The sequence below is a fragment of the Physeter macrocephalus genome, chromosome 2, assembly GCF_002837175.3.
Source record: "Physeter macrocephalus isolate SW-GA chromosome 2, ASM283717v5, whole genome shotgun sequence".
NCBI classification, from domain to species: domain Eukaryota; kingdom Metazoa; phylum Chordata; class Mammalia; order Artiodactyla; family Physeteridae; genus Physeter; species Physeter macrocephalus.
Window position 1 is genome coordinate 131,560,886 of NC_041215.1, and position 24,620 is coordinate 131,585,505.

The following is a 24,620-nucleotide window of genomic DNA, read 5'->3' on the forward strand; positions in this document are numbered from 1 at the left end:
CCTGCATCGGCAGGCGGACTCCCAACCACTGCGCCACCAGGGAAGCCCAGCATTTATTGTTTGTAGATTTTTTGATGATGGCCATTCTGACTGGTGTGAGGTGATACCTCATTGTAGTTTTGATTTGCATTTCTCTAATGATTAGTGATGTTGAGTAGGAGACTTTTAATGGGCTCCTGTGAACTTTTGACATGTCCCCATCATTTTTTGAGTGTTTCCTTACTTTCTGGAACAACAAGATATTCTAGGCCAGGGCTTGGTAAAGTTTTTTCTGTAAGTGGCCAGATAGTAAATATTTTTGGCTTAGTGGGCTCTATGGTCTCTGTTGAAACTACTTAACTCCACCCTTACAGCAGGAAAGCAGCCATAGACAATTTATAAATGAATGAGCATGGCTGTGTTCCAATAAAACTTTATTTACAAAGACAGGTGGCTGATTGGATTTGGCTTCTGGGCTGTCGTTTGCCAACTCCTCTTCTAGGCTCACATCATACTTTCCCTTCTGCAGTCTCAGAATTGGCCGTTTTTCTAAGGAGCCTTGGTTCCTTCTAACTGTGAATGGTATTTAGGCACTGAGACCTGGGCCCTTGATATGCTCATTGCTACTGGGATCTCATTGATTCTAGGCCCTCTTAGAAGGCAGCTAGGTAATATACGAATATATACATACATAGCTATATGCATTTGTGTGTATGCATACAGACACATCTATATTTCTGTATTATAAACCATTGAGTTATAGTGATAGATCCAATTTCGTATCTATACTACAGGGTTTGTTCTAGCCTTTCTACTTCCTGTATTTCTGTCTCCAACATTGGTACATCTGACTCCTGTTATCCACAGTAGTACCAATAAGTAAACAAATATTTACTTATTTGTTTAATCCTAGAATACACAGAAAGTTGTTTTAGAGTTGCTAACTTATACCTCTGTGAAAAACTAATCTATTAATTAGAACTTAATTCTTATTTACACTTCTTTTTTGTCTTTAGCCTTAGGGTTGAGTTAAATAATGTGCTCAAAAGTTACTTGGGTTAGTTTTTTTCCCTCCATCCCTTTAGTATGTTGTATTTTTCATTTTAAATATAGTTAGGATCACTTGTTTTTATTTGCACTGCATTTCAGGCTATTTCCCCCATCTTTATTTTATTTTATGTCACTTTTTTTGAGTATGTGAAACATGAGTATGATTTCAAAAGTCAAAACATACAAAAAGGCATATGCAGTGAAGTGTTACTCCACATCCATTTCTTTTACCAAGTTTTCACTTTTCTCCTTTTCACCCTGTTCCCACCTACCTCCTGTAGTTATATAGTGTCACTAGTTCTAATTTACTATTTTGTGTGTCTTTTTGCACAAATGAGCATATGTTTGTGTGTAATTCTTGTTTTTTCTTCTTTTTTATAAAAGGAAGCCTACTCTGCATCTTCTGTCCTGTAATTAATTCACAAACTCATGAGTTGGTCAAAGTAGAGCACTTCTCTGTGGTGAAGTGAGTGGCTTCAGCTAAATCTGCAGGGGTGAGTGGGGACTTCATCAGGTTAGGGTCAAGTTGAGCCAAGGACAGGAAGCCGACTGGACTCACCCAGACTTTCTGCTTTGGGTTAAAAAGACAATAATGACTTTGGTAGCAGGGATCTTGGTGATATTATCTCTTGAGACTGCTCTGATCTAGAGTGTCATCCTCCAGTCTAGCAGTTGCCCTCTGTGCCTGGTGCACTTGTGCTCCTGGAGCCTCCTTTCTCTGTCATCTTGGAAATTACCTTTGTACTTCTTTTGTGCTGTGTTTCTTCCTCATTGTATCCCATATCATCCTTTTTCTTAGTTTACTTTGTCATTTTAGTGGAGCACATCTTTTTGTAGCCTTATAAGAAAAAATATGTGAACTTGTTTTAGATCTGTGCTTCTGAAAATGTCTTTTATTTTACCCGCCATGCTTGATTTTTAGTTTGGCTGCATATAGAATTCTAGGTTAGAAATAATTTTCCTTAACTTTTTTTTACTACTTTATTGAGGTGTAATTTATGTACATTAAATATTTCCAATACTTAACATTTTTTCTGAGGATATAGTTTTTGTTCTGGTATCATTTCCCTTTAGCCTGAAGAACTTCCTTTGGTGTTTCTTGTAGTGCTTGTAGTTTCTTGTTATGCTGGTGATGGGTTTTCTTGATTCCCCTTTACCTGAAAAATGTCTTTATTTTGCCTTCATTCCTGAAAGATATTTTTGCTGGATACAGAATTCAGGTTGATAGTTTTTCCTTTCAGTCCTTTAAAGAAGTTGTCCTGCTGTCCTCTGGCTATCATGAAAGAAGATGATAAGATGTTTTAGGAGTGCTGACAGTGTTCCGCTGTCTTCTGGATGCCTTGAAAGAAGACGATAAGAAATAAGAGGGAATTCTCTGGTGGTCCAGTGGTTGGGACTCTGCGTTCTCACTGCTGAGTGCCCGGGTTCAATCCCTGGTCTGGGAACTAGGATCCCACAAACAGGGCGGTGCAGCCAAAACAAAAAAAGATAAGAAATCTGCTGCCATTTGAATATAGTCCCTTCTGTGTAGTGCACCATTTTCCTTTGGCTGCTTTATATTTTGTCTGTATCTTTGGTTTCTAACAGTTTGGTTATGATGAATCTATATGTAGTTTTCTTTGAATTTTTCCTTTTTGGGGTTTATTGAGCTTCTTGAATCTATATATTTATATCTTTTACACCAAATCTGGGATGTTTTGGTCAATATTTACTCTACTTTTTTGGATTCATTCTCTCTTTATCTTTTGGGACTCCAAGTACCTATGTTTGGTCTTTTGATATTGTCCCTTAAGACTATAACGTTCTGTTCATCTCTTTGTTCAGTCTTTCTTCTGTTTTTCAGATTGTATAATATGTACTGATAAATATAAGCTCATTGACTTTTTACTCTTTATCTCTATTTTGCTCATCCACTGAATTTTTAGTTTCAGATATTGTATTTTTCAGTTTTAAAATGTCCATTTTTAAAGTAAATTTTTATTTCTCTGTTGAGATTTCCTATCGTTTCATTCATTCACATGTCTTTTCCTTTACCTCCAAGAGCATAGTGTTCATGGCTGGTTTAAAGTCCTTGTCTGATGTTTCTAACTTCTGAGTCATTTTGAAATTGGCATATGTTAATCTTTTTCACTTCAGAATGGGTCACATTTTCTGGGTTTCTTGTATTTGAAATAATTTTTGATTGTGTCTTGGATGTAGTTAATAACATCTTTTGTAATTCTGAATTCTTTTAAATTCCGCTGAAGAACGTTGATGTTTTTGATTTCATTGGCCTTTAGTCTCAGACCTCATTAGGTTCAGACTGTAAGTCTTGTATTCTGTAGGTTCAAGTCTCAGTTCACTTGTTTAAGCCTATATAACGCTGCGTTGAGTCTGTCCTACACACTTACACAGTTGGAGGGTCAGCCTGAGACTTGTGCATTGTTTATAAGAATTAGGGGAGTCCCTTCTTCAGCTCTCTCTTCTAGATTGTCACTGGCAGCCAGCTGTGGTTGCCCAGGCTCCTTTCCCTTTCTTCTGGCCGGGCAGCCTGTGGGATTTCTCTTGAAGTTTTAGCTACCTGTACTGCACCACTCCTGTGACTGCAGCCTGCCTGTGAGGTGAAACTGCCCCTGTTCCAACCCCAACCCCCCAAAAAAACCCCCACAAAAAACAAACACATGAAACTCACTTCAGTGCCAGTCACGTCCCTAAACTTCTACTCCTCCTAATAGCCTCTTTTGTTTACTCTTCAGAATCTCCAGGTAGTGTTTTTCCCCAGAATTTATAGTTGTTAACCTAATTTGTTTCTTATTTATTTATTTAATTTTTATTAGTAAAATTAAAAAAAATTGAAGTAGATTTACAATATTAGTTGTAGATGTATAGCATAGTGATTCAATATTTTATAGATTATACTCCATTTAAAGCTATTACAAAATAGTGGCTATATTTCCCTGTGCTGTATAATATATCCTTGTTGCTTATTTATTTTATACATAGCAGTTTGTGTCTCTTAATCCCATACCTCTATCTTGCCCTGCCCCCCTTCCTTCTCCCATGGTAAACACTGGTTTGTTCTCTATGTTTGTGAGTCTGTTTCTGTTCTGTTATATACATTTGTTTGTGTTATTTTTTGGATTCCACGTGTAAACGACATCATACAGTATTTGTCTTTCTCTGACTCATTTCACTAAGCATACCCTGTAGGTCCATCTACGTTGTTGCAAATGGCAGAATTTCATTCTTTTTTTATGACTGAGTAGTGTTCCATTGTATGTATACACCACGTCTTCTTTATCTGTTCATCTGCTGAGGGACACATAGGTTGCTTCCATGTCTTGGCTATTGCAAATAATGCTGCTATGAACATTGGGGTGCATGTATCTTTTCAAATTAGTGTTTTCATTTTTTTAGAATATATACCCAGGAATGGAATTCCTGGATCATATGATAATGCTATTTTTAGTTTTTTGAGAAACCTCTGTACTGTTTTCCACAGTTGTTGCACCAGTTTTTATTCCCAGCAGTGTATGAGGGTTCCCTTTTTTCCACATCCTTGCCAACATTTGTTCTTTGTGTTCTTTTTGATGATTGCCATTCTGACAGGGGTGAGGTGGTATCTCACTGTGGTTTTGATTTACATTTCCCTGCTGATTAGCGATGTTGAGCATCTTTTCATGTACCTGTTGGCCATCTGCATGTCCTCTTTGTAAAAATGTCTATTCAGGTCTTATGCCCATTATTAAATCGGGTTGTTTGCTTTTTTGATGTTGAGTTGTATGAATTGTTTGTACATTTTGGATATTAACCTCTTATCGATCATATCATTTGCAAATATTTTCTCCCATTCAGTAGGTTGTCTTTTTGTTTTGTTGATAATTTCCTTTGTTGTGAAACAGCTTTTAAGTTTAATGAAGTCCCATTTGTTTCTTTTTGCTTTTATTTCCTTTGCCTTAGGGGACAGACCCCAAAAAATATTGCTACAATTTTTGTCAAAGAGTGTTCTGCCTATGTTTTCTTCTAGGAGTTTTCTGGTATCTGGTCTTACATTCAGGTCTTTAATCCATTTTGAGTTTAGTTTTGTATATGCTATTAGAAGCTATTCTAATTTTATTCTTTTACCTGTAGCTGTCCAGTTTTCCCAGCACTACTTATTGAAGAGACTGTTTTCTCCATTGTATATATTCTTGCCTCCTTTGTTATAAATTAATTGGCCGTAAGTATGTGGGTTTATTTCTGGGGTTGCTTTTTGGTTCCATTGATCATGTGTCTGTTTTTGTGCCAGTATCATCCTGTTTTGATTACTGTAGCTTTGTAATATAGTCTAAAGTCAGGGAGTGAGATTCCTCCAGCTCTGTTCTTCTTTCTCAAGATTGTTTTGGCCAATTTGGGAACTTGCTTGTTTCCATACAAATTTTAAAATTATTTGTTCTAGTTCTGTGTAAAATGCCATTGGTAATTTGATAGGGATTGCCTTGAATCTGTCAATTGCTTGGGTACTACGGTCATTTTAACAATATTAATTCTTCCAATCCGAGAACACGGTATATCCTTCCATTTGTTTGTGTCATCTTTGATATCTTTCATCAGCGTCTTATAGTTTCCAGAGTACAGATCTTTTGCCTCGTTTGGTATGTTTATTCCTAGGTATTTTATTCTTTTTGATGCAATTTTAAACGGGATTTTTTTTTTTCTGCTTTGTCTTTGTGATAGTTCATTATTAGTGTATAGAAAAGCAACAGATTTCTGTATATTAAACTTGTATCCTGCAACTTGCCTGAATTCATTTATTAGTTCCAATAGCTTTTTGGTGGAGACTTTTGGGTTTTCTATGGTGTTATCATGTCATCTGAGAATAGTGACAGTGTTACTTCTTTGCTTCTAATTTGAATGCCTTTTACTTCTGTTGATTGCTCTGGCTAGGACTTGCAGTACTGTGTTGAATAGAAGTGGTGAGAGTGGGCATCCTTGTCTTGTTCCTAAATTTTGTGAGAAGGCTTTCAGCTTTTCACCATTGCATATTATGTTGGCTGTGTGTTTGTTGTAAATGGCTTCTATTATATTGAGATATGCTCCCTCTATACTCACTTTGGTGAGAGTTTCTGTCATTGATGGATGTTGAATTTTGTCAAATGCTCTTTCTGTGTCTATTGAGATGATCATGTGATTTTTTTCCCCTTCCTTTTGTTAATGTGGTATATCACATTGTTTGATTTGTGAGTATTGAACCATCCTTGCTTGCATGCCTGGAGTAAATCCCACTTGATCAGGGAGTATGATCCTTTTTATATATTGTTGGATTTAGTTTGCTAATATTTTGATGAGGATTTTTACATCTATATTCATCAAAGATACTGGCCTGCAGTGTTCTTTTTTTGTATTGTATTTTGTCTGGTTTTGGTATCAGGGTAATGGTGGCCTTGTAGAATGACTTTGGGAGTGTTCTGTCCTCTTCAGTTTTGTGGAATAGTTTGACATGGATAGGTATTTCCTCTTCTTTATATGTTTGGTAGTATTCCCCCGTGAAGCCATCTGGTCCTGGACTTTTGTTTATTGGGAGTTTTTTTTTTTTTAAATTAGAAATTCAATTTCACTGCTAGTGATCAGTCTGTTCAGATTGTTTCTTCCTGATTCAGTCTCGGCATGTTGTATGTTCATAGAAATTTGTCCATTTTTTCTTGTTTGTCCAGTTTGTTGGGACGTAACTGTAGAATTCTCTTATGATTTTTTGTATCTCTATGGTATCGGTTGTTACTTCTCCTCTTTTGTTTCTTATTTTGTTTGGGTTCTCTCTTCTTTTTTTTTTTTTTTTTTTTTTTTTTTTTTTTTTTTTTTTTTTTGCGGTACGCGGACCTCTCACTGTTGTGGCCTCTCCCGTTGAGGAGCACAGGCTCCAGACGCGCAGGCTCAGCGGCCATGGCTCACGGGCCTAGCCACTCTGCGGCATGTGGGATCTTCCCGGACCGGGGCACGAACCCGTGTCTCCTGCATCGGCAGGCAGACTCTCAACCACTGCGCCACCAGGGAAGCCTGGGTTCTCTCTTCTTGATTAGCCTGGCTAAAGGTTTCTCAATTTTGCTTATGTTTTCATTGATCTTTTGTGTTGTTATTTTGGTCTCTATTTTATTTATTTCCTCTCTGATCTTTATTGTTTCTTTCCTTCTGCTGACTTTGGTTTTGTTTGTTCTTCTTTTTCTAATTCCTTTAGATGGTAGGTTAGGTTGTTTAGTTGAGATTATTCTTGTTTCTTGAGGAAGCCCTGTATTGCTATAAACTTCCCTCTTAGAACTGCTTTTGCTGCATCCTATAGATTTTGGAAAGTTGCGTTTCCATTTTTATTTTTCTCAAGGTATTTTTTGATTTCCTCTTTGATTTCTTCATTGAGCTGTTTTTTTTTTTTTAGTAGCATGTTGTTTAGTCTCCATGTGTTTGTGCTTTTTCCATTTTCCTCTCTATAATTGATTTCTAGTTTCATACTGTTGTGGTCAGAAAAAATGCTTGATATAATTTCCATCCTCTTAAATTTGTTGAGACTTGTTTTGTGGTCTTAGCATATGATCTATGCTGGAGAATGTTTCATGTTTTCTTGAAAAGAATGTGTATTCTTCTGGTTTTGAATGGAATGTCCTGTAGATATCTATTATTCCAACTGGTTTATTATGTCGTTTAAGACTACAGTTGCCTTATTGATTTTCTGTCTGGATGATCTGTCCATTGATGTTGGTGGGGAGTTAAAGTCCTCTACTATTATTGTCGGTTTCTCCCTTTGTGTGTGTTAATATTTGCTTTATATATTTAGGTGCTCCTGTATTGGGTGCAGGTATGTTAACAAGTATATATAATATTCTCTTCTTTTATTGATCCCTTTATCATTATATAATGCCTTTCTTTGTCTTTTGTTGTAAGACTTTGTTTTAAAGTCTATTTTGTCTGATATGAGTTTTGCTCCCCTTGCTTTCTTATTGTTTCCATTTGCATGAAATCCTTTTCTATCACCTCTCTTTCAGTCTGTGTGTGTTTTTAACTCTGATATGAGTCTCCAGTAAGCAACATATAGATGGGTCTTGTTTTCTTTTACCCAATTAGCCACCCTATATCTTTTGATGGGAGCATTTAGTTTATTGACATTCAAAGTAATTATTGATTGGTATGTACTTATTGCAGTTTTATTACTTGCTTTCTGATTGTAATTGTAGTTCTTCTCTGTTCCTTTCTTCTTCTTTTTGTTCTTCTCTTGTGATTTGATTTTCTTTAGTAGTATGCTTGTGTTCCTTTCTTTCTAGTTTTTGTGTATCTATTGTAGGCTTTTTGATGTGGTTACCATGGGGTTCATATATGTTGACCTATAACTATACTTACTTGTTTTAAACTGGTAGTCATATAAGTTCAAACACATTCTAAGAGGTCTACCATTTTTACTCCTCCTCCATATTTTGTGTTTTTGATGCCATATTTTATATTTTCATGTTTATCCATTAGCTGTTTGTTATAGTTACAGTTGCTTTTAAAATTTTTTGTCCTTTAATCTTTGTACTACTTTATTTAAGTGGTTGAACTCAGCCCTTACCATTAATTTGCCTTTCCTAGTGGAATTTTTCCTTTCCTGCAGATTCTTAGTTCTTGTTATAGCCTTTTGTTTTTACTTAGAAAAGCCCTTTTAACATTTATTTTAGTGTAGGTTTAGTATTGATGAACTCTTTTAGTTTTTGCTTTTCTGAGAAGTTCTTTATCTCTCCTTCAATTTTAAATGATAATCTTGCTGGGTAGAGTGTCCTAGGTTGCAGGTTTTTCCCTTTCAGCCACTCCCTTTTGGCCTGCAGAGTTTCTGCAGAAAAATCAGCTGATAGCCTTGTGGGGGTTCCCTTGTACATGACTCTTTTTCTCTTGCTGCCTTTAGGATTCTCTCTTCATCTTAACTTTTGCTATTTTAACTGTGATACATCTTGGTGTGAGTCTGTTTAGGTTCATCTTATTTGGGTCCTTCTGTGCTTCCTGTATCTTCTTTAGGTTTGGGAGTTTTTCAGCTGTAATTTCATCAAATACATTTTTGATCCTCTTCTCTCTCATTTCTCCTTCTGGGACTTCTATAATGTGAATGTTGGTGTGCTTGATGTTATCTCAGAGAGCTCTTAAATTGTTCTCATTTTTAAAAGTTGTTTTTGTTTTTGCTGTTCTTATTGAGTGATTTCCATTATTCTGTCTTCCAGATCACTTCTACATTCTTCATGTTTCACTTAGTCTGCTACTCATTCCTTATAGTGTGTTTTACCTTTCAGTTGTTGTATTCTTCAGTTCTCACTGTTTTTTTAAAATATTTTCTAGCTCCTTGTTAAAAGTCTCACTGTTTGTCTATTCTTTTCCCTAGTTCAGCTAGCATCCTTATTACTGATGCTTTGACTTCTTTATCTGGTAAATTGTTTATTCCTGTTTCATTATTTATTTTTTTCAGGGATTTTCTCTTGCTCTTTCAGTTGAGACCAGTTCCTCTGTCTTTTCATTTTGCTTAACTTTCTCTGTCTCTATGAATTTAGGTGAACTAGTTACCTATTGCAGTCTTAAAGGGGTGTCCTTATGTGAGAGTGTCCCTGTACAGCATGTGTGTGCCCAGTGCCTTTAGTGGGAGAGCTGGATTTGTTGTGAACAGGAGTCACCATCTTTCTTTGGGGTGTGCTGGCACCTATCACCTTGGTAGGAGGTGGGGCTGGAGATGGAAAGGCTAGGGCGGAGCCAGCTGTGAGGCAGGACTTCCCCTCTGCTCAGTGACCATTACTGCCTTATTGGGGGGTAGGGTTGGATCTCAAGATGATGGAGCAGAAGCCCTGAGGTTCGGGTCTGAGCTGGCTCTGTTCCATTTAAGTGTGTGTTCTCCCCTCTCTCAGCACTGGCACCCTTGCCCCAGAGGGGGCCAGTGCTAGAGCAAGAGGGGCCTGTGTGGGCTCTCAGCTCATGATGGGGTGCAGGCCATGGTGAGATGGCTGCTGTCACAGATCGGAACTGCCCCCACGTGCTGCCTGTGTAAGTGCCAGCAACGGCCACCTCTGCCATGCTGAGACACCACCCTGGGTCTCAGTTGCCTCTGTGTCCCACAGCCAAGCTCTCTTCCCACTTGTGGTAGCCCTTGCTCCAGTGTGGAGCTGCGAGGTGAAGTAAGTGTGGCTCTGGTGTTCACTTGGCTCAGGCTAGGGCACGTGCCAGTGCAGTTGTGGGAAACTGGGCAGCCACTGGAGCAGTCCTTGTTCTGCTCTCTTCACCCTGCTTGGGAAGCAAGCCAGCACTTGCACCCTCCTCATGAGTGGAATCCAGGCTTCCCACAGCTCTCCTGTTACTCCTAGTAGCCTTCCAACCAGCCAAGGGAGCTTGTCTTCCCTGGGTTGGACCCAAAACACTCGCTCCCCAGGGTGGATCTCTGCCTGTGTATTCTTCCTTTTCCTCTGAATCCCCTCCCAGTGACGCAAGTGCTGACCTGATTGCTTCTCTTCCCTTCCTACTCGATTCCATGTGGATCTTTCTTACAGCCTTGGTTATACAGGAGTCTTTCTGCCAGTTTCCAGTTAGTTTTCAGTGAGAATTGTTCCTCATGTAGATGTATTTTTGATGTGTTTGTGGGGGGAGGTGAGTTCCACATCCTCCTACTCCACCATCTTGATTGATCCCCCCCCCCATTTGGTTTTAAGTCATTTTTCCAGCTTCGCCACCAAGCATGTGCTCTTCTGACTTACCATTTTCATCGGGAATTCACATGGTATGATATTGAAAAAGTCTTTAGTAAGAGATGAGACCTGGAAGGTAGGTGTATTAGTCAGGGTTTTAGAGAAACAAAACCACTAGGACATGGATATGGAAAGGTATTTATCATGAGGACTGGCTCATGCAGTCATGGAGGCTGAGAAGGCCCATGACCTGCTCTCTGCAAGCTAGAGACCTAGGAAAGCAGGTGGTGTAATTCAGTGAGTCTGAAGGACTGAGAACCAGGGGGCTGATGATGTACATTCCAGTCAAGGTCTGAAGGTCTGAGAACCAGGAGTGCCGAGGGCAGAAGATCAGTGTCCCAGCTCAAGTAATCAGACTGGAAGGGCCAAATTCTTCCTTTCTCTGCCTTTTTGTTTCACTCAGACCCTCAACATATTGTATGGTGCCCACCCGCATTAGGGAGGGTGAACTGCTTTACTGAGTCCACCTATTCAAGTGCTAATTTCATCCAGAAACATTTTCACAGGTAGACTAAAATAATGTTTAGCCAAATATATGGGCACCCTGTGATCCAATGAAGTTGATACATAAAATTAACCATTACAGTGGGTTAGATTACAGAGTTGCATTGAGGAACCCTGAAGGGTTTTGGAAATGCTGTTCATAAACTTATCTTCTGTGTTTTAGGTGAAACATGGATTGAAGAAAAGAGATGAGTCGTTGAGAGACCTGTTAGGAATTTTGTCATTTTTAGGCTACGCTATTGCAACAACCTGAATTCAGACAGTGCTAATCAAGTTGGAAAGGAAGGAATCTGTTTAGGATACATTTTGAAGGCAGAATAGACAAAATACGGTAATAGAGTATTATTAATGGAGAGAAAGAAATTAGATGACTGCTGTTTGCTGCCTACTGATGATAATGATGTCATTAATCTGGATGCAGTATGCAGGCAGAAAATCTCGTTTGAGGACAATAATAACTTGAATTAGAAACATGTTGCATTCAAAGTGCTTGCCAATATTATTCAGCAGGAAGTTGGAAAGTTAAAGGAGAACTTCAGAGAGAAGGGTTGGAGATGCAGATTTAAAACTCTTTAACAGAGAATTGAGATGAGTCTTAATAATAGAACATTGCAGATGGTAGGAACTGAAGAGGTAAGTGAAAGAAGAGGAGTCATCAAGGAAATTTGAGAATTGCAGAGAGAGTTAGAAGAACCAGGAGACTGTTGTGTCCTGGATGTCATTGGAGAAGAATGTGTAGTCCAAGGGGCTGATCAGTGGCATCCTGTTCTGGGGTGGCCTAGAAGAAAATAACTGAGACTATACCATTGTTCTGGTGATGAGGATTTTCCTCCCTAGGAATACTGAAAGCCTTATTTCATTGTAGAGATGAGGGCAATTGTCATATTCCCAGGGGGATTAAAGAGTATGTCATGGGGAAATAGAGCTTATGAGTCTAGACCACATTTTCAAACTTTGGCAGAGATGGGAATGAGAGAAATAGAATGGTATCTGGTAGCTTGAAGCTTGCAGAATAAAAGGAGGGCCAGGCCCTTGATTTGGATGTATTCTGTTGGGGAGGCTACTGTGGAGAGAATAATGAGTATGACAGAGTTCTAGAGTAGATAGATAAAAATTGGATGAAGAACACACATTGAGGAGGTTCTCCACATGTAGGGACGTTTCTTCCTCTCATACAGGATGAGAGGAGAGGATAGATGAAATCATAGAGAGCTTTTGTCAGAGAGAAAGAAGAGTGAGTCCATATAGGGGAGAGTTGGGAATTGAAGGCATTGACTGTAAATGAGAGAGTTAAGGGTTAGGTTGACACTTCCTCTTCCAGCTACAGCATAGAAAATAACTGGAAACCAATCTTCCTTCTGAGAACAACTAGAAAAGCTCACTACCACCCTCTCTCCCCCAGGAAAGGAAAAAAAAAGAATTGAAGGTATTTGAGAGGTAATAAGAATGAATATCTAGGAGAGAATAAAGGCTTAGGGAGATAAGGCTAGTGTTTCGTGTTGTTTGTCTCCTACAGATGTTTACTAATTTTTGGAGGGATCAGCTGAAAGACTTAGAAGCTGAAAAACTGAGTGGTGAATTTGATAATCTCTTAGGGCCAGAGAGAAAAGGATTAGAATTTAGGCCCTGCCCAGGTTGGGAGTGTGTGGCCCTGGTGAAACAGTCTTATTTGGGATTGGTAGATACACCTACAAGTAAGGGTGACTGCATGTATATAGGCCTTTAAAGGAGTTGTAACTCTACTTTGAATACATTTAAACCCTGAGAAAAGATTAAGGTAATTTGTTTTATTTGTCTTAGGTGCTTGGCAGAAGCAAATGTAAATCCTGTTTGAAAGATGATAACATTATACTAGACGTCAAATTATTACTATAAACATTTTGCAAGTATAATGTCCAGCCCATAATAATAAAAAAGAAAATCAGGCACATGATCAAACAACACAAACAAAATCAAATAGAAGAAACAGAAGGTAATATTAGATCAATAGGGACCTCTGATATTGGAGTTTTTAGGAGCCAACTTTAGTATAGCTATTCTTACCTTGTGCAAAGAGATAAAAGATTCACCATTTTCCACAGAGAACTGAATACTTTCGAAAGAATGATATGGAAAATCTAGACTTGCAAACATAATAACTGAAATTCGGAACTTGATGGGTTCAGCAGAAGATTAGATATAGCTGAAGAGAGAATTAATGAAGTGAAGAATTACTGAAGCAATTGAGGGAGACATTAAGACTTTGAGAAGGTCAAAAGTGTGTAATTGGAGTCCCAGACAAGGGTTTGGGAGAGAACGGGGCAGAAGTGATGTTGAAGGAAATTTGCTGCAAGCTTTCCATAACTGTTGAAACTTATCAAGCAATAGATTCTCAAAACCTTACTAACGTCACACAGAATAAGAAGAAATCCATACCTTGGTATATTGTATAAACCTGTAGATAGCCAAAGCCAAAGAAAAAAATTTCAAAAGCTGTCTAGACATGGGGAAGGGGAATAAAGTATACTTTCAAAGAACCAACAAGTAGACTAATGGCTAACTTCTCAGCAGACACAATGGAAGCCAGAAGACGATGGAATGATAGCTTCACATTAGAAAAAATAACTGTCAATCTAGAATTTTAAAACCTGTGGTAATATCCTACAAAAATAAAGATGAAATACAGATATTTCAGACTTGACAGTTTTTCAGTTGCACTAGCCACTCTTTAAAATGTTTGAAAGACAAATGTGGCTAGTGGCTACCATATTGGGCAGCACAGATATTGAAAATTCCCATCATTTCAGAAAGGACAGCATTGCTATAGGTATTAAGAAAACCATGAGGATATTTTGAAGAACATCCACCCCCCCCAAAAAAAAGGGAACCTTTAGGTGAAATTGACAAATGCCTACAAAATGAAAATTAACAAAACTGATCTAAAAAGAAATTTAAAAATTGAAACTATTTAAATGTTATTTTTTGTGTGTGTGTGTGATGTCTGCCTTTAGTATCAGGGGGAATACTATCCCCATAGAATTAATTGGGGAGTATTTCTCCTATTTTTTTCAGAAGAGTTTGAAAAGGATTGGTGTTATTTTTTCTTTCTGTGTGGTAGAATTCACTGGTGAAGCTACCTGGGCTTTTTTTATTGGAAGATTTAAAATTACCAGTTTAATTTCTTTATTTTTTATATGTCTATTTAAATTTTCTATTTCTTCTTAAGTCAGCTTCAGTAATTTGTGTTCTTCTAGGAGTTTATCCATTTCACCTAAGTTGTCTAGCTGGCATAAAGTTGTTCACTGATTCCCTTATAATCATTTTCATTTCTATAAAGTTAGTAGACCTGTACCCTTTTTCATTCCTGTTTTTGTGATCATCCTGTGGAGGTGGAATGGACCCCTTCCCAGTTAGTAGGATGTCTATACTGATTGCACTCTGTACATCAAGAGAATCTGAGAGAAAATTTATTACTCACCCAGGAGACTCCTGGGGAGAGAAGGGTGGGTATAAGCATCTCTGGCCTGGCTTGAGCCAGAGGGAAGGAGTGAGTTTGGCCTTTATAATGGTTAGGGGACTGAAGATGCGAAGGTCCCACGTGCAGGCTCGGGATTTGTGAAATGTGAATTCCCCTCTCGAGCCAAAAAAGTTCGGGATGCAATGGACTTTCTTATCAACCTGTCCAGGTTGGGTCAAAGGGGAAGCGGGAAGTGAGGCTTAAGGTAAATTAGTGGTCAAACATCAAAAAATGGAGCCAGACTCTTTATTACAAATCGTAAATTTTGGTTAAAATTTTTTTGCAATTTTTGATTTTTCTTCAGATTGGGTAATCTTGATTGATCTGTTTTTCCATGTTTATTGATTCTTTCTTTTGTTAGCTCAGATCTGCTCTTGAGTTCCTCCAGTGAAATTTTCATTTCGGTTGTTCTATCTTTCAACTTGGAATTTCCATTTGGTTCTTTTAAAATAATTTCAGTCTCTTACTGATATTTTTTATTTGATGAATGATTGTCATCATAGTTTCTTTTTTTTTTTTTTTTTTTTTTGGCGGTACGTGGGCCTCTCACTGCTGTGGCCTCTCCCGTCACGGAGCACAGGCTCCGTACATGCAGGCCCAGCAGCCATGGCCCATGGGCCCAGCCGCTTCGCGGCATTGTGGGATCCTCCTGGACCGGGGCACGAACCCGTGTCCCCTGCATCGACAGGCGGACTCCCAACCACTGCGCCACCAGGGAAGCCCCATAGTTTCCTTTAAAGATGGTTTCTTTTAGTTCTTTGAGCATATGTATAATAGCTGCTTTGAAGTCTTTGTTGCCTGAATCTAAAATCTAGGCTCACTTAGAGATAATTTTTTTTTTTTTTTTTTTTTTTTTGGCGGTACGTGGACCTCTCGCTGTTGTGGCCTCTCCCATTGCGGAGCACAGGCTCTGGACGCGCAGGCTCAGCAGCCATGGCTTATGGGCCTAGCCGCTCCGCAGCATGTGGGATCTTCCCAGACTGGGGCATGAACCTGTGTCCCCTGCATCGGCAGGCGGTTGCTCAACCACTGCGCCACCAGAGAAGCCCAAGAGATAATTTTTATTGAAACTATCCCCTGCCCCATTGTATGAGTCAAACTTTTCTGGTTTTTTTTTTTTTTTTTTTTTTGCATATCTTATAATTTTTGTTGAAATCTGGATGTTGTTGATAATATATTCTGCATTCTGATTCCTTTTCCTCCAGAGTTGGAGGTCGTTGCTCTGTTTGTTTAGTGGCTTGCATGGGCTAATTCTGTGGAGTCTGTTTCTCTCATGGTGTGTAGCTAGCTGCTCATGTCTCTGCTCAGTTCTTTTTTTCTTGTTTTTATTTTGAAGCATGACTTTCTGATAGTTGCCCTTGAGTCAGCATATCTTAGTGGTCAGCTTATGATTAGCCAGAAGTTGTGTTTAAACTCCTTGAAACGATGAGGCCCCCACCCTTTGTCAGTGGTCCTGGTGAGACTTGGGAAATGCATTCAAAATTGAGGCAGTTTACAAGTCTGCCCTGGCTTTTGCTTTCTGTATTTGCAAGGCTCACATTCATCCAGGGATGAATAGCTCTCTAGGACCCACTCATTTCTCTCCTGTATGTTTACAGTCTTGAGCATACACACAGCAGGAAAATGTGGATTCTTACAAGACGCACTTTGGTTGTCTCATTCCCTGATTCTCCCTGTTATATTTCTGGTTGGTCTATTGATCTGTTGCTTGCCCTAACTGGTATTACAAACCAGACTAGCTGTGATATTGGCTTTCCCTGATTTTTTGCCCCTTAAATCACTATTGTTGTTAAAAATGCCTGTGGGCGTGGAATTCTTCTCGCTGTGCTCCAAATAAATTTAGCTGTCTCTGGCAGTGGGGTTACCAGTCATTACAGCTTGTCCTGCCCTAGTAGGACTTCCACATCAAGAAACTGGGGGTAGGTGTAGGATGGTGGGAGCCCTAGGCTAAACCACCATACATTTCCACTGTTGTTACTGAGATTCAGTAGATTTTTCTTAAATAAACCCTTCTCAATTTGTTGTATGTCTTTGGTTAATATCCAGATCCTTAAATGGTTGGTTTTGATAATTTTGTCCATTTTTATTGTTGGGGATAATATTTGTCAATCTCCTCATTCAACCGTTCTGGGGGTCATTTCCCCTGCCTTCTCCCTCAGTTTCTCTGTCTCATTTTTAAACATTTAAATTTTATTCATACTAAATTTTATTTCAGAATATGTTATGAAGTTTTCATGTGTTTCCCAATTATTTGTAATGTAAATTTTTTATTTTTTAAATTTCAGTGAGATTTATTTTAATCCCATCCTCTTTTTTTTCTTTATTCCATTAATTATATCCTCTTTCACATGTTTTTACCATCTCTCGCTTTCCATTGGCTCCATCTTAGCTTCTGAATAGGCTTAACCTTTTCTTTCTTTAAACCTCTCATGACTTTATCTCCTTGAGTTTCCTTCACTACCCAGGTTCATAAATTTCTTCTGTTCTTGCTACTCATAAGGCTGAATGAGACTAGGGTAAGGCAAGTGAGATGCCTAGGGCACAAACATTTAAGGAGGCACTTATCTTGGAGTCCTACAAGCATGGGGTTGGCACTTGTGTCACTTAGCTTTCATAACTTTTGTGTCCTAGGTGCCTTGCTTGCCTCACCCTAGTCCTGGCCCTGCTACTCATATTTCTCGCTAGTATATATTTGTTGTAACCTGGTTTCTGTCCCAGATAGTCTTCATTTATTCAAATTTTTGAGCACCTGCTCTGTACTGTACATTGGGTCTCAAGACACCACTTCTTTTACCCAGATGCTTTCTTTGTTTACACTTTCTCAAGTCTAGTGCTTTTCCTACCTTCCTTCTCATTCCTACTCTTTTGTACCATGTGACACTATTAACCATTACTGCCTGTTCATCCTAATCTTAGCCCAACTCTTCAGAATGTACAGCTATTTCCATGGCAAGACACCCTCTCTAGGTGCCAGTGGGCAGTTGGGCGGTGTATCATTGGCCGGCATTCTGAAAGCTGGTGAGGATTAGCTGGTGACTTGTGCTTTTAGTGTGTCAGGGGAGGAGTGTCCAGGATTTCTCCAGGTTAATGGGCCTTCACAGCTACATCACTGGGAAGGGAAGGTTGCTTGATTGTTTGTCTTCTGCTTAGCATCTTGTATTCTTGGAATCTTTCCATCTGCTTCCAGTGCTTTGATACCCAAAGGCAGACTTTGACTCTCTGCTTGGCTGGTCTGGCTTATTCTTACCGACTTTGTTTCCTGGTTTTCCATTCTTTGCTAATTTGTTTTTAGCATGGTTTCCCTGAATGACCCTGCTTTGCTTGGTGTTCTCACTGCTTGCTCATGAAAACAAACTCATCCAGTCATTTAAGGAGTGATTATTGAGCATCTGTTCTATCCTAGGTACTGTGGGAGCCAGTGGGATTATAGTGATGATCTCAACCAAACATTCCTTATCTTGCTGAGCTAGACAGAAAAGTTAGGTGTAAATCACACCAACCGAGATATTTGCTGTGAAAAAAGGTTACAAATGCAGCTGACCTAGGACATTTGAGTTGAGATCTCTGTACCTCCATCTCACTTGACTGGCAGCCACTCCCCTTAATTTTGAACTCTTGCCTGCATCAAGACTTGATATGAAGTACCCCATTTTCAATTCTGGCTCTTGTTTTTGGATTGTCTTTCTCCTGCTTGCAGCTTGCTCCAACCCCTTGCCCCACCCAAGGCTGCCATTATTTGTTTTCTTAGTAGTTCGTGCAAACCCTGATCATGAACCTGTCTTACTTTGGAAGTCATTGTCTCCCTTGTTTTCTTAGCATCAGACTCTATTGGTTTTTTCCCCCTATATCTTTATTAGCTTCTTTATTATGTTTTCTACTTCTTCTTCCTCTTTGCAAAAAAAGTTGTCCTAACCCAGATTTTGTCCTAGGCCCTCTTCTGCATCACCTTACCCCTTTTTGGCAATCTCTTCCATTCTAGAAAACGTTGGGTTACCGTCTTTATGCAAATGGCTGGCTAATTCATCTCTAAGTTATGCTCCAGTTTTCAAGTTCTTGATGTAGAAGTATGTATTTTCACGTGTAGAGGCGTATATATAGAGGTATGTATTGCCATGTAGAGGTATATAATACCCCAAGTAGAATTCATCATCTTCTCTAATTAGTGAGGTTATCATCTCCCAGTCTCCTTACTTGAAATCTCACACAATTGCCACCTCCTTGCTCTCCTTCAGATATGCCTGGTTGCCAAGTGGTGCCAGTTTTCCTATGTAATACCATGTTAATGGTCTGTTCATTTCAGTGTCTGCAGCTGCAACTCTAGTTCAGGCCTTCCTTTACTTTCACCCAGTCTGTTCTGGTTTTTTCCTGAGGTGCAGCTGCTGCCAGTCTTTCTCAACTCTAGATGACTCTGAATGTGCTATGCCAGGTTAATTTTTCCTGAAACACAGCTTTGGTCTGTTGTTGTTCTCTTCCGCTCGTTCATGCTTCAGAAATTCCCTACTGCCTTTGAGAAACGGGGCTGGTTTTCTAGACCTTCCAACTTGTTTTATTTTCCTTGCCACTGCCTCCCTTCATATAGGCTGGACTCCATCCAAATGGAATTAACGTGGCAAGAACCTGCCTGTGTTTTTCTGTTTGTGTGTCTATATATTTTTTTCCTTTTGCCAACAGTATGCTTTTCTCACATTCTCAGTTCTTAACATCTTTCCTGAAGCTCTCTTGGATTTCCTGATCTGGAGATACTCTCTTCCATCATATGTACATTACCCATACTTTAAAAAAAAAAAAGTGCTTATCACTCCCCAACTTATATTAGTTGTTATTTTAGTATGAGTTCTATAAGTCTAATTAACTTTTGTATCCCTCACTATGCCTAGTGTATAGTATCTTGCAGAAATAGTTGTTGAATTAAGGAGTGGATGAATGCATTTCTGAATGAAACCAGCAGATGGTCTTGACTCCTCTGTGTGCCTTTTCCACTACCTTGTTGTTTATCTAAGACCATCTGTTTCTCTCTCTTCTTGAAACTTCTTGACTTTATCTCTGAATCTCTTCATGTGTCACTAAGTGGCTTGTTACTCTGTCTCTGTTGCTTCTCCTCTCCTGAGTTAGTATTAATTTCAATTTAAAGAGAAATTACATCATTTTGGTGAAGGATGTGTGTGGGAAGTTTAGAGGAAAGCGTTTTAGTGTTCAGAATGACATCTTGATCCATTTTATGGGAAAGCAGGCTGCCCATCCGGATTTTGAGAATTTGCAAGAATAGGCTTAGATCCAGGGCCTGTGGCCAGCAGAGAGAAGAAAGTAGATGTAGCGATGACATATTCAGTGTCCAGGTCGAAGGCCAGGGGCCCAGCTGCAGGGCCCCACGTTCCAGTCCGCTGAGCCAGGCAGCTGCCTTGTATTCCTTAGGAGCAGCTGCCAGAGCTTCTGGTCAGATGCCTGGTTTGAAGTGATGGCAGGTAAGAGTAGGGAAGTAGATGTCTAACTACAGTATTCCCATTTTTTGAAAGCTAGTGAATCATCTGCAGTTCCATGCATAGTTTTGGACATCTGGTTGTGGCAGTGAATTAGGTTATGTTTATATTGATGAATTCTAAGGAATTGATTTATTTGATTTTTGTAGAAGAACGTCATTTGTCTAAGGTTAAACTCCGTAAATGCCGCATCTCTTGAGCCCTAGTTTAGTACCTATTTCATTATAGCCTTTAGATTCTAGATCTTTATACCATTTTTCAAAACCATATTCCCTCCTGCTCTTGTACATTCCACTAGCTGAATAGAACCTCAGAACTCCTTAATTTCTACCTCATTGCCCTATTTGTGGAGATTTTTAGTTGAAGGGGCCCAAACAAGCAGGCTGGTGACACCCATGAGGTTGAAGACCTTGAAAAGCGGCTCAGGACAGATGGTGTGCTTGACTCACTGCCGAGGAGAAAGTGACGCCAGGACCCAGGAGGGACACCACATTGCCTTTGCCATCCAAGTCCTAAATTTCCGAGAGCACAGAGGAGGCTTCAGGTTAACGGTTCTTCAGTCACCCATCTCTCTTTGGTTTCAGCTAGTGGCAACGGAGCTGATCAAGGCCAGAAGAACTCTGAGCTAAGCAGTGGAGGCCCTCCTGGATCTAGAGAGAAGAGGTGACCTTGGAACCAGTAATGAGCCATCCTGACTACCGGCTGAACCTCCGGCCCCTGGGGACCCCCAGAGGTAGCAAAAGGAAAATGGAATCTGCTGTAGCAACTGGAGACCTGAACTAAAGTGGAATTGGAGGTGCAGGGCGGGTCTTAGGACTGAGGGAGACTGTAATTCTTTTGGTGACCTGTTAAATATTCTCTTGTGTTATTAACTTTAGAATTGTGTGGTTTCTTGCTGTCTTAATTTATGGTTATATTGAGTACAGCTGTTTAATCTCCTCTAGGAAAGTGGTGATCTTTTAGTAATTCCTATTTTTAAAAGTTTGTGTCTATAACCAGCAAAGCATACTGAACCCATTATTTGGGTTATGTTCCATGTATATTGTGGTGATTTAAAATTCAGGTCTCAAATCTGTGTACATTTTATTCATGTTTCCTTACCAATTTTTCCTCTTTATGACTATTTGAAATCATTATCAGGGAATTTTATTATGTCTTGGTCTTTCTAAATAAGAAAAAAACGGTGAAATATCTCCAGTTTTGGAGACAGACGTTTGAGTAGAGTTGACTGATGCCTCATGTTTCTAGGCACGTCCTCTTTGGCTGGCCCACGTGGTGTTGGTGCTTCACCAGGTGACAAAAAGTCAAAGAGCAAGACCATACGAGGGAAGAAAAAAAGCATATTTGAAACCTACCTGTGCAAGGAGGACGTTTCAGAAGGCTTGAAGAGAGGAACACTTATTCAGGTGCTTAAAATATACTAGAAGGCTATTCCTTGAATATGTGGAGTCAGAAGTAATTGATAACTCATTGAAACTGTTTATTTTTCTCTGCTGTGTGCTTTGAGAGAAATGATGACATAACAGGCCCAGGGCTTCCCACTTCTCAGACCTGCAGTATAACTAGAGGTGATAAGTGCCACCAGACTGTGACAAAGTGCTCTGAGATTTGAGAGAAGGGAGCCGTTACTTCCAGTTAGGGTTGTCTAGGAGTGCTTTTTTGGAAGGGTTATATTAGAGCCGGGCCATGGATTGGTGCAGTTTGAAGAAGTGGAAAGAGCTTTACAAGGGGACCAGTGTGAACTGCTGAGAGAGAAGTGGGATACAGCGTGTGGCTCTAAGAAACATTGATAGGTCAGTTTGCCTGGAGCACGTGGATGCTGACTGACAGAGAATAAGCTTGAAAAGGAAACAGTAAATAGCAGCAGACAATATTTGTTGAGTGCTTTATAGTTTACAAAATATTTTTACAAGCTAATTCAGCAGTTTGGCTCAGCAAACGTTCAGCTATCCGCTGTGAGCCAGGAACCGTTTATGTAGTTAGGAGCACACAGCGTGGCTGCTCCCGAGATGGAGGTGGATGAGACTGACTCTCTGCACTCTGAGCCTGCAGCCCAGCAGTGGAGCAGGCAGTCATGTGAACAGATGATCTGAGGATAAGGGGTAAGTGCTCAGATAAAAGTGTGACCGCTTACTGGAGAATGTTGGGGGAAACCAGGAAACTGTAGGAGGTGACACCTGCGGCGAATATTGAAAGATGACTCATTTGGGTCTATTAAATGAGTGTTATGTGTGTGGGAAGGGAGGTATGGAAAGGTAGTGACACTAATGAAGACACGAACTGTGAAACAGTACGGAGTGAAGCAGCTTAGGTCTCTTTAGGCGTGAAATCTGAGGCAGGTAGTAGGCCATGAGATCGAGAGGGGGGCGAGGCCACATATTCTTTGAATTAGTCTATTTTATAATTCTTAGTTTAGTATAGAAACATTGCCATGTGTTACCTGGCTTGCTTGAAGATGTCGACTGTGTTCCATTTTCTCTCAGTCCGAGTGTCCAGCTTCTATATTTGTGTTTGGGGCTGGAGAGCCAGCTAATTAACAGATACTGTCATCTTCTCTTCCTTTTTATCCTTTTTGTCACCTTTTGTATTTACCTGTGGTCAAGTGCACATGTGCTTAATATAGACTCTTGAATGAAAATTTGTTTTTAACAAATTAATTAGTTGCTCGCTCTGATTTCAGAGGTACAGTTGGTTTTTTTTTTTTTAAAGCTTCCCTTGATTTCTTTGATAAGGTCTCTCTTAGGGAAGTTAAAGCTTCAATTGGACATTTGTTCATTCATTAATCCATTCATTTGCTGTTTATCGGTCAGCACACATACTGAACTCCATTTTATCTGCAGGTTTCTTGGCCCTCATCTTGTTCTGTGTATGAGGACCCGTTGTGCTTTTCCCATTCTCCTCTCCTGCCGTTCTCTTCCAGGTACACTCTGCTCAAATTCACCCTGATCTTCGAAACTTTGCCAGTAAAAACTCTGCTCTTTGATTCCTCTGTGACTTTGTACACACTGTTCCTGCTGGTTAGGAATGCTTTCTCCCACTATCTTCATGTAATTGTGCTTGACCTTACCTAAATGTTACCCCCTTTATGAAGCCTCACTTTAATTCCCCAAGCGGAATTGGCCATTACCCCTTTCCTGAAGCCGACTTTTTTGTTTACCCTTTATTCTAAACTTATCATTTCTTGGAATTTATATTTCCTCAGATAGACTGTTCACTTCGTTGTGGGCATGGTCATGTTTTATTCCCACAAATTAGCCCAATGACTGGCATTTGATTGATGCTTAATAAATTTATATTGAATAAATCTTTATTTACTGACTGAATAAAGGATCAAGGTACTGTCTTTGAAGAAGAGTGAGAGGATCCTCTGTTGTTATGACTTGGAAGAAAAATTGTTTATAAAATTTACAGAGATAGGCTCAGGAAACTATTCTGCAATGGTATTATTTTTTGCTCCCTCGTATTAATTTTTGCTTTTGAAGCAACTCTTTGCTAATGTTAAAACAAAAAGCTGATCAGTATAGCAACTCTCATTCCCAGGAGTTTGTAAGTGATTCCTCCTGGCCTGTGACTTCATGAGCCTCTGCAGCCAGAGCCTCCCCCCACAGATGAGAACAGTTGTTCTTTGCAGATGGGAAAAGGAATGGGTTCCAGATATGAGGTCACCGTGTGAAATATACAACACTGTAAATAAGATTTTCATAGGCAGAGAAACAGAGTCCATCTGTGCAGGCCTTAATGGGTGAGGTAAAAAGCTAGTCAAGAAAAGAAATTTGAAAGCTGTTGGAGAAAATTAAACTTATTAAATATATATATTAGATGTAAGCATTTGTTAGCTTTTGTATACAAACTTAAGTATATTGTGACATCCTTTTTCTTTCCCCATCCAAAGAAACTTTTATTGAAAGATAAGAGATGTTTTTATTTTTATTTACTTATTTTTTTAATAGATCTTTATTGGAGTATAATTGCTTCACAATACTGTGTTAGTTTCTATTGCACAGCAAAGCAAATCAGCCGTATGCACACACGTGTCCCCGTATCGCCTCCCTCTTGAGCCTCCCTCCCATCCTCACTATCCCACCCCTGTAGGTCATTGCAGAGCACCGAGCCGATCTTCCTGTGCTATGCTGCTGCTTCCCACCAGCCAACTATTTTACATTCGGTAGTGTATGTATGTCGATGCTACTCTCACTTCGCCCCAGCTTCCCCCTCCCACCCCATGTCCTCAAGTCCATTCTCTATGTCTACCTCTTTATTCCTGCCCTGAAACTAGGTTCATCAGTACCATTTTTTTTCTTTAGATTCCATTATATATGCGTTAGCATACGGTATTTGTTTTTCTCTTTCTGACTTGCTTCACTCTGTATGACAGACTCTGGGTCCGTCCACCTCACTACAAATAACTCAATTTCGTTTCTT

The 24,620-nt window shown here is 39.5% G+C and overlaps 1 protein-coding gene across 12 annotated transcripts in view; it reads left to right on the forward strand.

The window, feature by feature from the left end:
• The window catches only part of DIS3L2 (DIS3 like 3'-5' exoribonuclease 2), a 398,793-nt gene that overhangs the window by 32,525 nt on the left and 341,648 nt on the right, over positions 1 to 24,620 (forward strand). For all 12 annotated transcript variants that reach the window (XR_008619304.1, XR_008619302.1, XR_003677896.2 and 9 more), the window contains exons 2-3: positions 20,783 to 20,931; positions 21,447 to 21,604. Coding sequence is in view for 7 of the 12 variants with exons in the window: in XM_055090536.1 (XP_054946511.1) it covers positions 20,880 to 20,931; positions 21,447 to 21,604 (210 nt within the window). In the remaining 5 variants the exon portion in view is untranslated. The remainder of the gene's footprint in view (positions 1 to 20,782; positions 20,932 to 21,446; positions 21,605 to 24,620) is intronic.